The following is a 15,374-nucleotide window of genomic DNA, read 5'->3' on the forward strand; positions in this document are numbered from 1 at the left end:
GAATTACAAGTCTCCATATCGTATATTGACTAACCATGGGAGTAATAATTGAAACACAAAGCCACTACTTACACTACTATTAATACAAAATTACAAATTGTACAAAAAAAAAAAAAATTAAGTACATATGCAAATAAACAATTGCAGAGCTCCTTGAGTACCAATCTTCATGACGTACCGCCAAACCATCCCAAGAGCAAAAGAACTTTTCTTTACAAGGTGATGAAACACATTCGAAGACTCGTCACCCTTTGGCCTAGGCCCTGAAATTAAGTTGCTCTTATGTATAATTAATTAATTTCATGAAACTGAATCCCGCAATATTTTGCTTAATTATGTAATTGTCCTCTTATCAAACGAAAATTCTTTCGTTGTTACAATATCGATCTCATGTTGTTGGCTAGGCCCCGGGTCATTTGCACCCTTGTTATATTCTATGTAGAAACCTTGTTCAATGTGGTGTGGCGATGAGCCTTCGCCGTGGAACGTGTGCGACGGAGACGGTGACTCGGAGTCCAAATACTGCTCCATGGATCTTCTCGGTGACGTCTGGACGCTGTCCATTTCGCCCCGGTAATGGCGGAGGAGGTGCACCGGAGACATGTTGTAGGATGGGGTGGATGGCCTGCTGGACAAAGGTGTCACAGACCCTTTGTTTTGTTTAATGTGTTTTTTGGCTGTATGATGCCAATTCTTTAGAGCTGCTGCTACTCTTTCGTTGAATATGGTTGGTTTCATATTTGAACCCATCTGTTAATCAATAATTGTGTCATTCATAATATATTATTACAACATTGCAAATAATTACGAAGTAGCTTACTTGTACATACCTGAGTTACCAGGGCATAGAGTGGGAGAGTGACATAGCTGCAAAGTATCTGAATGAGGACCCTGAGAAAAATTTAATCAACAATAATTAAGCATGTCTGCCAGCAATTTGGTTAATTATTAATTCAATAATTAATTAGAAAGCAAATTTAATTACCCCATTGTGATTCTGATGACTATGTCCTCTGTATGCTCATGGAAACAAGATTCGATCCCGAACTCAAACTGAAAAAAATAAAATAAATAAATGAATAAACAAATAAATATAGAGCTTCATGACTATCATTCTATTTAAAAAGAAAATGATGATAAGTGAAAAACAAAATCCAGAGGAGCTTACCCAACTCCATGCAAAGAAAGCTAGCTGAAAGGCGTTCTGCGATGAAAAAACCAAAAAGAGATGTCACAAAAGTTTCTTCCTTACTCAATGGAAATAAGTAAACACTGACCAATTGACTATAGTTTCATGAGGTGGGTGTAAAGAGAAACAAGTTAAATAGGTACCTGAAAGAGAACAAAGTTGATGAGATAAAGAATGAGGCGAGGCTGACTGAACCAAAACAGGTCATCACCAAGCTGAACTACTGGAACTCCCTTTAGAACTTCTCCTCTTTCTTGAATTCTAATTCCCATTTTGGTTATGATCACTTGCAGCTTGGTTCCCACCAGCAAGATCACCTGCAAATTTATCATCAGCCGTTGATTAATAATCCCGCTGTTAACTAATAAAAAGGGTAGGCTGATTAAGGATGTATAAAAGTTTGGAAAGATAATTAACTTAATTATATGTGCTTACAATTAATGGGATAAAGGGTAGCCATAGATAAGCATACCAGCCTGTACAGAAAGAATTGTAAGATGAAATATTAGTCAGTTTGTTCGGTTAGTATTGGATATAAAAATAAAACACATGGAACATAAATGAGTATTATTTGAAAATATAATTTACTCACCATGAGTGTTGAAAAGCAGAAACACCACTGCGAAGAACCAGATTAATGGACTGAAATTGAAATTAAAGCAATAAAAAGGGTTAAGTTCGTTTATAATGTGGAATTTGCAATTAAGATGTGCATCACTACTAAATAAATAAGAAGGTTTACAACTAAATGTACTGACCTGATTCCCACAACCACCTTGAAATCCTCTTCCAGTGACCTATTGATGTATTTTTGGAAGTTAAATTGGGTATGGCTTTGTGGTGCCAAATGTGCCTGAAAATTCAAAATTATTGACAACAAAAAAAACGACTTCCATAAGTTTCAACATACATTTGACAGATTGAATTGTGGACAATGAACACAGATTTAATTTGTAAATTGCAAGAACTAATTAAACAAGGTAGTTGGACATTTGGCAAATAGAGGCTATGAGTTCTTACCAGTCATTCATTGAATTATTATTAATCGATTATCAGGTTAAATTCATGGGCGAACTCAACTAAGGTCTATAAGAAGTTGAAGTTTAAAGAATATGTTATTACTTTTTCTTTTCTTTTTTTTTTCCTTAGTGTAGTCCAAGTCTTTTCTAAGAGAAACAATTAAAAAATATTTGGTCATATTTAAAACAAACAAAGTACCTATAGTTGGTAGTAAAAACTACTCTTGGGAGCCTTGGAAACCAAAAGTCAAAGAAACTAGATCATTAAACAGAGTGTTTTAATAATAATTTAAAAAAGAATAATCAACAACACAACTCGACAAGATGAGAACTTTTTAAAATAAAAAAATTTGAGTTTCTGATACTTTCAAATATGCTCTAATGAACAATTAGAATATCCAAATCTCTTCAAATTGGATTAAAATTCTTTTAATCAACCCCCGTAATCTATGCTCCTGAGTCCGAAAACCATTTTGGGTCTTAATTAATCCAACCATTTTACATGCATCTCCATCAGAATTATTCAAAGCTCTTTGTATATCTAACTGAAAATATTAATAATTCAAGGAAAAAATAGTTGACAAAATTAATAATATTTGATTGAAATTGCCAAACTTTGAAAACACAAGAAAATTACCGTGACAAATCCATGCCTGAGAGTTAAGTAATCAACCTTGGGAACCGACCGAACAAATTGCCTGAAGAAACAAACCTGAAAAAAATAAATTACAAATCAAGAAAATTCGAAACAATGTGAACAAGATTATTCCCTCAATTGAGTTCGCACAAATACAAAAATAAATAAAAGGAATGAATAGACGTGAAAATGCTTCAGTTTTTTTATGAATAAAAGTCAGAAGTCAAAAGTCATTTCAATTCCTTTTTTTTTTTTTTTTGGGCGGAAATTATATGGTTTCTGGTGCAGTCGTAATATAAGCAGCCATGTTAGGACCGCCATCGACCTTCATTAATTTATGAACAAAATTTCTAACGAATATGAAATTAATAAAATTGACTGATTATAAGCCCCACGTGGTCCTATACCCATCAAAGAAAATAATATCTAATTAATTGAAAAACCTTTAGAAAAAGTTTGAAAAATCTGTACACTTTGGATATGAACAAAAGTGTCATCCACCTAATTAAATATTTTGTCTCATATAATTTATTTTTTCAAGTGCCTATTTTTAAAACCAAGAGAATTTATATGTATGTTTTAGCAAATATTAGAGGTGTATGAGCCTTTTTTGCCCTACTTTTTCAAATCATATATAAAAGTGGGTTAACAAATTTGGATATTTGATGGTCAAGTTTGAAAAGTTAAGGGAGTTATTGAAGAAACAAACAAGAACTTTTTGGTAATAAAATTTGTTTGATAGTGGCTATCACGAAACTAATCTCTCGAGTTATCGTATGCATTAAATTTTGGGCAATTGATAGTTGATCAGATTGAATAATATAGCTCATAAGCTGTTCTAGGTTCTAATAATAATTAATGATGAAAGGGATTGGTGAAGTAAATATTGCTTAATTTGGTAACAATTTGCAAACTTGCACATGTCAATATTTTTTTAAAGGTAGCTTGTGCCAATGAACTTCATTGAATTAAACACTCTTATGCATGCATGCTATCCAGTAAAATATTGATAACAAGAAAGAAATGAAAGAGAGTTTCTTACTATCCAAATGAGGACAGGTGTCTTGGTCCACGAACTCAAATGCCTCCTGCCAAACGATGTCTCTCTTGCAAATCTGAACCTCTCAGGATCTGTAAATAAAATCAACGAAATATCAATGTCAGCGTTTAGTTTAGATATAATATATTTTTTTCTGAACAAAATGTACCTTTGAGCTCAAGTTGTAAAAAGCAGATGTTCAATTTTTTCGGCAAATTAATTGGACTAACCGTGAGAGAACTGATACTCAATGGTTCTTGTTTCCTTTTCCCATTTCTTCCACTTCTTCATCTGGGTGTTGATTAGCCAACAAATTAGCCAAAAATAAATAAATAAATAAAGAATGAGAATGGGGGAGCTGAGAGAGGTGACGTTTGCGGAGAAATTAGAATTTAATTACCTTGGCTCTGCTCAAGGCCATTGTAAGGATACTGTAAAGGACATGGAAAAGTGCTAAGACAAAGATGAAAATATGGAGTTGATGGAGACCGTCCTCAGACACAAATGGAACTTTGCCCTGCCAATTGTTGAAATTTACGTGCAATTTAGTAAAAATCTAAATTGTAATTATTACATATCAAGATTTGTATGTGGCCGACTTATTATTATTTATAATACCAAAATAAATCAGAGGATTGAAGTTTCAAATGAAAAAATCTTAAGGAAAAAGCTCGTTGAACAAAAGAATCTTTAAACTTTTGCCTTCACACAGGACAAGATCAAGTTATGGAGAATTTACGCAACATATTAATCGCATTGCCTATTGATGGAATATAATATATTATTTATAGATATATACTGGTCAAAGCATACCTTGGAACATTTGTCGGTTGTTGATCCCGCCGCCAAAGCTCTTCGGATACTTCCACCCGAGGCGGCCACCGCCGCCAGAAGCCTCCGGCGGTTTTCGTGTTCTGTCGTTTCTTGTTCAGTAGTCTCCTTCTCATTGTTTAGCTCTGCTTCTCTTTCCTTATCGCATGGATGCCATGTATTTGCTACACTTTCTGGTATGCATATTTTTGATATCCAACTACCTGCTACTGTTAGTAGCAACGATATGAACCCCAGTAGCATCAACTCTACACACCCAAAAAGAATTAAAAAAATTGTTAAGAAGCTTGCACTTTGGTTATAATATTAACTGTACATACATACATATATATATATATATATATATATTAATTATCAATAAGTAATTAAAATGATGAAGTTCTTCTACATGCACCTGATTTGATCTTTTCGAGTGCTTCGTATAAAGCTCTCTTGTGTTTCTTTGTCAGCCACTGCAAAGGTGAAAGAGTTTCCAAAGTTGAGTACAAAATCACTCACAAAAACGAAGCTCATAAGTGTTCGTAAAGAGTTAAAAATCACTCACCTTTCCGATAAGATGGATTATGTGCTCGATAATTATTGAAATCGTAACCAAAACAAAACAAACGACCGCAACGGCCCATGTCGGCGTCTCCTCCAAAGATCTTCCTCCGCTAGCTCCGGCCATATAATCAACTCTCCAGTCTGCGAAATATTATCAATGAGACTCTCGAGAATTTCTTATTAATCTAATTAATAACAGTCAGATTCTCTGATGACTCAGGTCTGTGAGGGACTGAGGGGGAGAAGGAAAGAACGAACACTGAGTGCAAAAAAGGATGCGTTAATTTGTATATACATACTAAAGCTTTTGCTAATGGGGAATAAAGTTGTTGACGCAACTTGATAGAAAAGACGAAATGAAGGAGCCACGCAAGTGGGACGTCTTGACTTTTAAACGCGTGAGATAAAGGGTGACAGAAGACTCGAATTTGCGTAAAATGTTTTTAATATGTATGTTGATTTTTTCTTTGACCAATTGAAACGGGTGTGGATTCTTTTCCTCAGCAGATTTTTTATAACTTAAATGTTAGCCGCGGTGAATCACTTCACTGAGTCAACCCCTTTGAAGTTTGATTGGACAAGTCAATCTTCTCGTCTTGTTTAGTAATTTGAAAATTTTTAAAATACCGTTTGCATGGAGATAATCGTACGGCTGAGAATTGATCGAGCGTGTTCAGATGCAGTTCCTAGTTCCGTGATCCAAAAACAAAAAAATTTATACATTCCATATATTTTTTTATTTTTCATGTATTCCCACGAGACTCGACGAATTATTTGAGCTTTTCTATGTATATATCGTGAAATGATGTATACAATATTTTATTGGATTAATCCTCCAATTATTTTGATCGTAATCTTCTTGTCATGTTTATTATATATGCAAATAATGAAACATGTGAAAAAAATATGAATAAAGAACACATTTTCGGCACATGGTGACACATACTTGCCAACTCAGGCATTTGGACAATTCATTGTTTAGATACCAGTTAGTAAGTTTTAGAGATTGATACGATCTGCAGATCTTATCAAGACTATCAGAGTAACGATATACTTTTGTAAATAAATACCCTAAAAAATTTTATTTTTATGAGGGTGTCATGTCATGTGGGAAATAACTAATTTTTAAATGTTGAAGGTAGTAAATTAAATCATATCAACAGCCAATTAATGAAATCCATCTCGACAATTTTTTATTTTTTATTTTGGTAACTAGCATTACTGCATCGACCCACATGCATGTACTCACAAAAGTAACACTGCAAGTTGATATTTGTTTAAGAGACAAATTTTTTTTTTCATAATCTAAACCTAGCGATGTTAGGTGTAGGACATTTTATCTCTTTTCCTAAACCAATAAGAAGGTGTTTAAAATAGAAAATTTTATTTTCTTTCTGGTACTCTACAATTAATGTAGATGTTAAGTGTAGGAATTTGTCCTTTGTTCACACCTGAGTTCTCACTTATTGAGATATATTTTCCAAATTTTCATTTAGTTGATTGTTCTAAACCACCATCTTGCTATAAATGAAAATTGGAGTCTATTCTTAGGCTTTTAACAAAATTTGGCGACATTATATCACCAATCAACCTCAATAAGGCAATGATTAAGCAAATTATAACCTTATGTACAATATGGTCGGCGAAAATTAATCTACAGGAGAAATTTTTGACTGACACTCACTGACTTTCATGTTATGTTTTTAATTTTAGATTTTAAAATCATCCCCTTTTAAACTAATTTTGTTTATTTTCAAAGTTTTTTTTTTCACAGACTTTCAAAGATTTGAACTGATCAATTCCTGGTTGAAGAAACCAGTTCTGCTGCCAACATAATTGATACGGGAGCTTATAAAATAATATATATGGTGCCGGGGGGGGGGGGGGTGTGGTGGGGAAGAAAATATATATATATGTAAAAGGTAACGGTCGAATATATCTAAAGGTAAAAAAATATGTCCAAATTAATTGTTTTACATTTTATACCTAATTTATCATAAGGTTAATTATTATATGAACATAGTTAGTCAAAAATGTCCAACCAATGATTGAGCTGCATGCATGCATGCCTAAAAGAGTTTCATTATTCAAATAGTTTTTTATTTAAAAGTTCCTTTCTTTGGCAAAAGTTTAGTGGCTCAAATATTATTATTGACCACATGGATATGTCATTCAAAATTAAACTACTCAAGATTGGCCGAGAAACCGATGGCTATTCGAATCATACAAGCTTTGTCTGCGTCTGTTCTTCGTGTCTAGGTTCATATTCACATCAGAGTGCGTTTTAGTTTAGGCGTTTTAGTCGTACCGTACGTTTGTTATGACTAATATGGAAAATTCTATTTTGAAAATTGAAAAACAAAAAACAAAATGGATCATCAAACCGCAGGCAATATTTTGTGACGTTCAATCTTTGAAAACACTTAACTTTTAAAAAAAAACTACATGACAATTTTATTAATGATATAATTAGAAAATTGTAGAAATCAATTGACTTAAACTTAATCAGTGGTGTAGTGGTTAATTATGAGCGTAATTCAAAAATCAAATATAAAACCATAGGGATCCATCCCACCCTGCACGTCCTATCCAAATAAAATGACTCCATTTTTGTTTTTCTGATAATTATTATGAAAGGACTTGATAATTCTATATACGTGCCACGAGTTTTGTTAATTTTTATGATAAGGTTAAGATTATTAAGTAACTCGCATATTCAACGAGCTATTTGATTATGTGACATGGACCTGATGTGTTGGCATTATTGCAATCTCAGGTTTATAGCAACTTAATTCCTTACCTCACTTGTCTTCTAAAGCTCTATGATTTTCTCCGAGCCAACGAATGAAATGCATTGGGTGTGACCCTCACTCTAATTGGTCCAGGGCTTGAATAACTGAGTTCCGGAAAGCTATCTCGAAAGCAATTCACTTTGGGAGCCATCCGGATTAAACAAATTAACCATTTTGATCACCATTGCCGAAGATTTTTCCTTAAAAGGGAGCATGAGCCGTGTACATGCTGCTTGTATGTGGTTTGGTTTGGGTCAATTTGATTGGCCCCTCATATTAATTTGATAATTTGTGGATAGACGTGGAGAATATGGTTGGTTGTTAAAAAAAGGATATATACTTTCAGACGAGAGAAAGTCTTGGATAATTTGAAATTGTCTTACATACGCGTGCGTGCGTGTAGTACTCTTATTAAATGTTAAAAAAAAAAAAAAACTTATCATTGTAGTATTGACAGCAATAGATTACAAAAAAAAAAAAAAAAGAAGAAGAAATACCTTATTTGGTACATTGAACAATATAAATATCTTACACATACGTTGTTTTTACTGGATTTTGGTTTACAAGGAAGACGGGTAAAATCTCACCAAAACAATAAATTTGTTTTAGGGGGTTTGGGGTATTTCACTGGGTCGTGATGTATAGGCTAGTTTTGAAATTAAAGGAGCTAGAGAATAAGAGGACTAAGATGGCAGCAGCAAGAGGTCTGAAATGGAGTAGGAAAACTTGACAGAATCCCTCTAAATCTGCAAAACAAGGAAATGAGGTTAGAGATGGAACCGGCGATGGCCGGTGACTACACTCCAGCGCTCAAGTCAGCTATTTGAACTTTGTAGGCGATGAGAGCTTGCAAGCCCTCTGCAAATTGCGATGGCTGGAGGTTGAAGAAGACCACAGCCCTCTAGTTTTGTGTGTGTTTTTGTGATGAATATTAGAGTGTTCGCGGGATAGAATTTTTTTTTTTTGCTTTTATATAGTACAGTCTTAATACATTACCACGTGGCACATTTTTATTAGAGATTTTATTGTCCTTTCTGAAATTCTCACGTCCTTTTACCATTATGGCAGTTTTTGAGCTGTTAGGAGCATGCTTGGAGAGTAAGGAGGCGGTTTTTTGGCAAGCGCTGTTGTTGAGTGCACATGGCATACACTGTAGGTAGTCCAAGGTTCCTTTTACATAGGCTATCTGTACATTGGTAATCGTGGCAGCTAAGGACCACTGTCTTTTGTGGGTTGCTTATGATTTTTTGCAGACATTGCAGTCGGTTCTCTTTTTTCCTGACAAAATATTCTTGATTTGATGAAATCAAATCAAATATTCTATTGGGACATCACGTGTGATGGTCATTTTTTGATGTTTTCTTCAATTTCTTAACTCTGTCGTCTGCCGTGGCGTATCCCGCGTATCAGTTTATTTGAATAATATACTCGGTATAGGTTGGGTACCCTATAAGGGTAACTTTCAATCACCAAAACTTTCTCGTAGACACGTGGCGCTTTATTTTCAATATCCTATTTATTCCCCAAACATTTTCAACATTCTTACTAATAGAAATTGATTTCAATTTGTGAAAAAAAATGACTATAACCAGTCGTATTGTATTTTGAGTAATAATAGTGCTGCCTAATTTTCATTAATAGTACAATGGGGATAGTATATGTCTAGTAAGGAGTATTTTGTTTTTAATAAACAAGGTAACACCTTGGCCACATTTAGAAGACAAGATCAGAGGGAGGGATTGGATTAATTTATGGGATTACTATTACAGCGCCATGTTTAGATTGCTAGTTGATTTTGAATTACTTGTCCAATGATAAATTTTAATTCAAAAATCATGAGATATGTTTTCTCGTGTAGGGATGGGCAAAGATTCTTGTAATTTGTGTTGGATTAGTAAAGTTCATTCAACCCAAACTAATGTTTAATGTTTTACCAAGGTTTTGAACTTTTGGATTTGTTTTAGAACTTTATGTTAGTGTTATGGACTATGAAGTATTATATTTCTGCTTTATTTTTAGTTATTTCAGCTCATTAATTAATTTTTCTTTTTTTTTTTTAATTTTAAAATACTACCGCAAAAGAAAAAGAAGAAAAAGAAAGCTAAAAATGGGCCTTTGCATTAAGAGCTACCCAACTCAACTTGCATTCCCATGGGATACAAAAATGTCCTCACAAGCTTTGAATAAATGGATGGGATTCTTTTAACCTAAATTTCTTTACTTAAAACGTTGCACACAAATTTTGAACAATTAATTTCAAACAATCTATATTGAAATTCAAAATAACATTAAAATAATTAATCATTCACCGTTAAATTTCTTGAAATCAATGATTTAAAATTTATATATTAAAATTTTAAGTCGAAAAATTAAGTTAAAACACCTAAACCCATGATAAATAACCCTTTATGATGTGTTTTTTTTTTTTTTTTTTTTTTGGCATGCAAAACCCGCGAACCATTCGGTTGACCCTTCATCGAGTAAAACTAATCATTGGTCCGATCCACATTGCACGCCAGTGGTAATTTGTGAAAAGACTTTTTGTTGACCATTAAAGTAACCCGTGTATTGGTAGCCCATTTGTTTTGAATATGCATGCACGCATGCCAACGGGATGAAGCATAATTAAAGTTTTGGAACGGATGTGGATCTAAATAGAGAAGTAATCAAATGTTTATGCAAATAAAGTAAATAAGCAAAACTGAAAGGAGACTCGAACGAAGATGGATTAACAAGCCAATCTGAGAGATCTGGTAAAAGCTCTGTGTCTCCTGCAATCGCATTTCTCATTGTCTCTGAACGTTAGGAATGTTTATGATTTACATATTGAATGCTATCTACCCAATTGGAAGATATTAATTAGAAAATGGACGGTGATCATGCAATAAATATACACTACGACCATCCATTATTGGTTGGATTATCAGCGAAAAGCCAACGCAGACACATGTTGGTATTCGTGTATTCAGCATTACGTCAATGATATATTTTTTTATACCGAATATAAAATTATGTCATTGTCAATTACATTTTTCTTATTTTCACACACCCGTATATTTAATAGATTTCTCTATGCAGATTATACATATTTCTCTTGTTTCTCATAAACCTATTTTAAATACACTACATTTAGTTATGTAGAAACTCATGAAACTAATAAAAATCAACCATAAGATTTTTTTATAGTTCTTAAATTTGAATTAAACTTATAGCAGAACTCTATTTAAAATAAAGAGTAATGTTATAACTACAAACTCTTGTATAAATTCTTTTTGTATAAACTAATGTGGCATGATTGAGTTGATTGGATTAAATATCTCTTGGTCCACATAATTTATTTTTATTATTTTATATTTTTATTCAACCAATAAACTAATGTTAAATTAATTTATACAAAATAAATTTATAGATATATCATCACTCTTGAAATAAACTTACATATGTATCATTTTATTATTATTATTATTATTATTATTATTAGTTGGTCCGGTTAAATATGGGCGTCAATTTCAAGCACACAGCTTGAGACACATGTTACGATAGAAGAGCCGTGATCATGAAACACACAATTCAAAGTCTCGAGTGGTGGTGGGATGAATCCACATGCGCACGTTTCACAACAGTATCTAATTATTAACTAAGAAGAAATTTTGTAGTTTCTGTCGCTTGTCATGAAGAAAAATGAAACCTCAATCTAGATATTTCAGGAATGTTCTTCCAATATTGTTACACCTTTTCTGCATTCAGTTAAAGCATAATTTCGAATGTAATTTTTTTTTTTTTTTTTTTGTTGGGGTTTTAATAAGATTTCTAATTTAAACCTTAAAGCATAACATGCTGGTCAGATCAACACGAAATTCACTCTGGAGTGTGACAACTTTTTTAATTTTTAATCATAGACCGATTTAAGGCGGACCGTGGGCTACACCGGGCTGTAGCCCCATTAATTTAGAAAAAAATCGTTTATATCCCTTACGTTTTCATCAATTTAGTATAACAATCGAATTTTTATTTTACATTCAAATACGTCCCTAACTCAATTACCCTTATATTTTCATCAGTTTAGTACATCAGTTTAGTATAACAAAAGAGTTTTTATTTTATATTAAAATATGTCTCTAACTCAACTACCCTTATGTTTTCATCAATTTAGTGTAACAAAAGAGTTTTTATTTTATATTCAAATATGTCCCCAACACAATTACCCTTATGTTTTCATCAATTTTACATAACAATAGAGTTTTTATTTTATTTATAAATATGCCCCTAATTCAATTATATTATTTCCAATTGAAATTAGTGACTTATTTTATAAAATGATTAAATTATATATTTATTGAATAGATTGAAAACATTAGGGAGCTAAAATTTTATTATTGCTTTAATTTATTTTAAAAGACTTCTAATTGAAAAAAAATATATCAATGTAATATAACATCGTCACTAGTGTTAAAAGTACTTACAGAAACAACATATAGTAACAATTATTAATATTTTCATAAAATTTTTATGTGAATTTTCAGATTTTATTTATTAGTTATATTAACCAATGGGACAAGTTAGAAAATAAAATTTGAGTATTTTAAGTAGTTTTTTTATAGAAGAATCATCAACAGCTAGTTCTTTAAAAAAAAAGACAAAGCACCTGACAAAGAAACAACTAAGGATGGGCAAATTCGGGTTTGGATCGGGTTCGGATCAACCCGATCGGTTTTCGGGTTAAACGGGTTGGAAAAAATATAACCCGAACATGTGATCCGATCCAATCCGATCTGAACATATTCAAATCGGATCATATTGGATTGAAGATTTATGTTTGTTTTGACTTTGATTTTTTTGGATTTTCGAATCGGATTGGGTTTGTTGGCCAAAATCCAACTCGATCAAATTAAAGCCTTCATCCAAATTTGATCTGAACCCAAATTTTTTGAGTCAGGTCGGGTTATTTACCCACCCTTAGAAACAACTGCACCCAAATACTTTTTTGTTGAATTTATTTTAGTTTAATATTGAAACTTTTGACTAATAATACTTTTACAAATTTGAAATGATGGATAAATTTTAATTATTTAATTTATTAAGTCTGGTAATTTAGTACTTCACTTCAAACATAAAAAGTTTTACTTGCAATTCTTAATTGATTGTAATTAAATATGTTGATCTATTTAATTTGAAATTCTTAATTGATTTTTTAATCCTTATATAATTACATGTTATTATAAGCTGCAACATCAGATTCTATAATTGACAAATAGTGTTTTCATATTTGAGTACATATTTAGAGGGATAAGGTTTTGGTGTTCCTCCTTATTTAATGTACTTCTGTCTACTTATAAATTTTTATATTCGCTTCAATATATAAATTTTAAAATTTAGTCCAGGGTAATATTAAGTTCTGGGTCTGCCCTTGGTCACAATTTTCTCTTCATTCATCATGATTAGTGTGCTTTACCTACTTCTGTCGTGGATTGCAAAACGATGTGTAGCTAAAGATTAGAAATGCTTCTTTGTATAGTCATATATTTATTGTACATTCAAGCCTTCGTCATGATAAATCGAGTAATGATAGGCATTTTAAATTTTTTATCCTAAAATTTATTTCAAAAGATATGTCATTCATTTATTAGTTGGTAATTAATTACAAGATTCAAATGAATTAATTGTATTATCTTCACCAATTAGTTGATAAATATCACGTGAGATATTTGTTGGGATAGAAAATTTGAGATGTGTAGCACTACTCTATTGAATCTTATTAATCATATTGATTGATTTTATAATTTATCATTAAAATTGGACACTTTCATAAAAAAAAATCCTAAAAATTTAATTGGTCTTAATTGAGTAGTAACTTTATTTTTCTATCTACATCAAGTTGATTTGTGGCTTAATTTAATATAAAAAGTATTAATTCAACGGCTAATTAACTTTCATTTTACAGTCTAGATGTGTACCAAAACAAAAAAATATATTAATGAACAATATTGTAAAAATAATAAATATATCAACGTTATAGTAGCTTCCGTAAAATTATATTAAATCTAATACATATGCATGCTTGACTCCACCAAATTACCGAGGATTCCATGTTGAATTACTCGGGCCTCACGATGTTGCTTAAGATGGCTCTCTGTCAATCGGAGCTATGTATTTGACAGAAGGATCTACTTTCAGAAATTGCAGATCTCTTGTAATGTTAGTTTGTTAATGAAATATTAGTTTTTTTTTCCCAAAAAAAAAAATTTATTCATAAAGAACAAAGCGGTCAAATTAGGAATGGATTGGCGAAAATGTAGGTGTTCTAATCAAATAATGGAGTTCTTTCAGAATAGCGGTTTTATCTGTACTGTAAAGGGGTGCTCATAGTCTAAAACCAAGATTGTTCGGACTTAATATCCAATTGAGCCTCAAGCCCAGACACAATTAAAATTTTAAAAAGTGATATGGGTACGGCCCATTGGAGTGCCTCTTTACCCACACATTAATCAGCGAGCTATTGCCCGCTCTCAATTCAAACTCTTCAATTTTATTTATAAAATACCTATGCCAAATTAAAAACATCGTGCACTTTCCTTCTTTCAGTTTCATACTTGATGGTTGATTCAATCAAGTGGATCCTTGATCCACTCTTTGTCCAGGTACAAAGTTTTGTTTTATTATTGTTATTATTATTATTTTTTGGTATCAATCTTTAATTTTGTTTTTGTTTTTATTTCTAATATTCTTTGTTACAGCTGTGTCTTTTTACTAAATTTCTTGCAATTTAATTGTCCAAAATCAGGCAGAAAACAGACTTGAACCCGAAAAGTACCCAAAAGATTAATGATGCCAAAGCAACCACCTACTTCAAGGCACTTCTATTAGTTATATTTGCACCTTTGTATTTTCCCATATTTTTGCATTTATCTTTGGATAATAATACGACCACCAATAGGTTATATAAGTACTTGTTTACAAATCTGGGTTGGTAATATGTGTGTTAAGAATAGATCGGTTGAAAAATGAAAGCAATTTTGAAAATAATTATGTGGGCCTTGTGATATTTTATATAATCAATTCGTTCATATCATGTAACCTGCCAACTCAATTTGTACAAAAATATTTATATAATTATTTGTGATTATATCATTATTGTTGTCTTGACTATTCTTATAAACAATAATAATGAACACCCAAAATTTCTCCCAAAAGATTCATCTCAACGTTAATTGAAAATTTCCCGTTCAAGGAACTTGAAGTAGCTTTCAATTCAATTCCTTTTTGTTCAGCTATTGACTAGTACTGAATCTAAATAGTAATTGTAAGAATATCCGGAGATCTAGTT

The 15,374-nt window shown here is 32.0% G+C and overlaps 1 protein-coding gene across 1 annotated transcript; it reads right to left on the minus strand.

Moving 5' to 3' along the window:
• LOC18035246 (MLO-like protein 6) lies at positions 1-5,558 on the minus strand. The gene is made up of 15 exons (XM_006424552.2): positions 5,260-5,558; positions 5,110-5,167; positions 4,698-4,963; positions 4,285-4,401; positions 4,115-4,175; positions 3,888-3,976; positions 2,846-2,920; positions 1,948-2,042; positions 1,782-1,831; positions 1,625-1,665; positions 1,333-1,506; positions 1,169-1,204; positions 986-1,053; positions 831-891; positions 1-750 (listed from the first exon to the last, which is right to left on the minus strand). Exons 1-15 carry the CDS (start codon positions 5,380-5,382, stop codon positions 334-336), a joined length of 1,731 nt encoding a protein of 576 aa, XP_006424615.1. The 5' UTR covers positions 5,383-5,558; the 3' UTR covers positions 1-333.
• Positions 5,559-15,374: the final 9,816 nt, after the last annotated feature.

This window comes from Citrus clementina, unplaced genomic scaffold (assembly GCF_000493195.1).
Source record: "Citrus clementina cultivar Clemenules unplaced genomic scaffold, Citrus_clementina_v1.0 scaffold_8, whole genome shotgun sequence".
Lineage (NCBI taxonomy): Eukaryota > Viridiplantae > Streptophyta > Magnoliopsida > Sapindales > Rutaceae > Citrus > Citrus x clementina.

Coding starts and splice junctions, on each gene's coding strand:
- LOC18035246 (XM_006424552.2), bottom strand. CDS start 5,382: ATGGCCGGAGCTAGCGGAGGAAGATCTTTGGAGGAGACGCCGACATGG. Junction 4,402..4,697: donor CAACCGACAAATGTTCCAAG/GTATGCTTTGAC, acceptor AACAATTGGCAG/GGCAAAGTTCCATTTGTGTC. Junction 751..830: donor TCTATGCCCTGGTAACTCAG/GTATGTACAAGT, acceptor ATTGATTAACAG/ATGGGTTCAAATATGAAACC.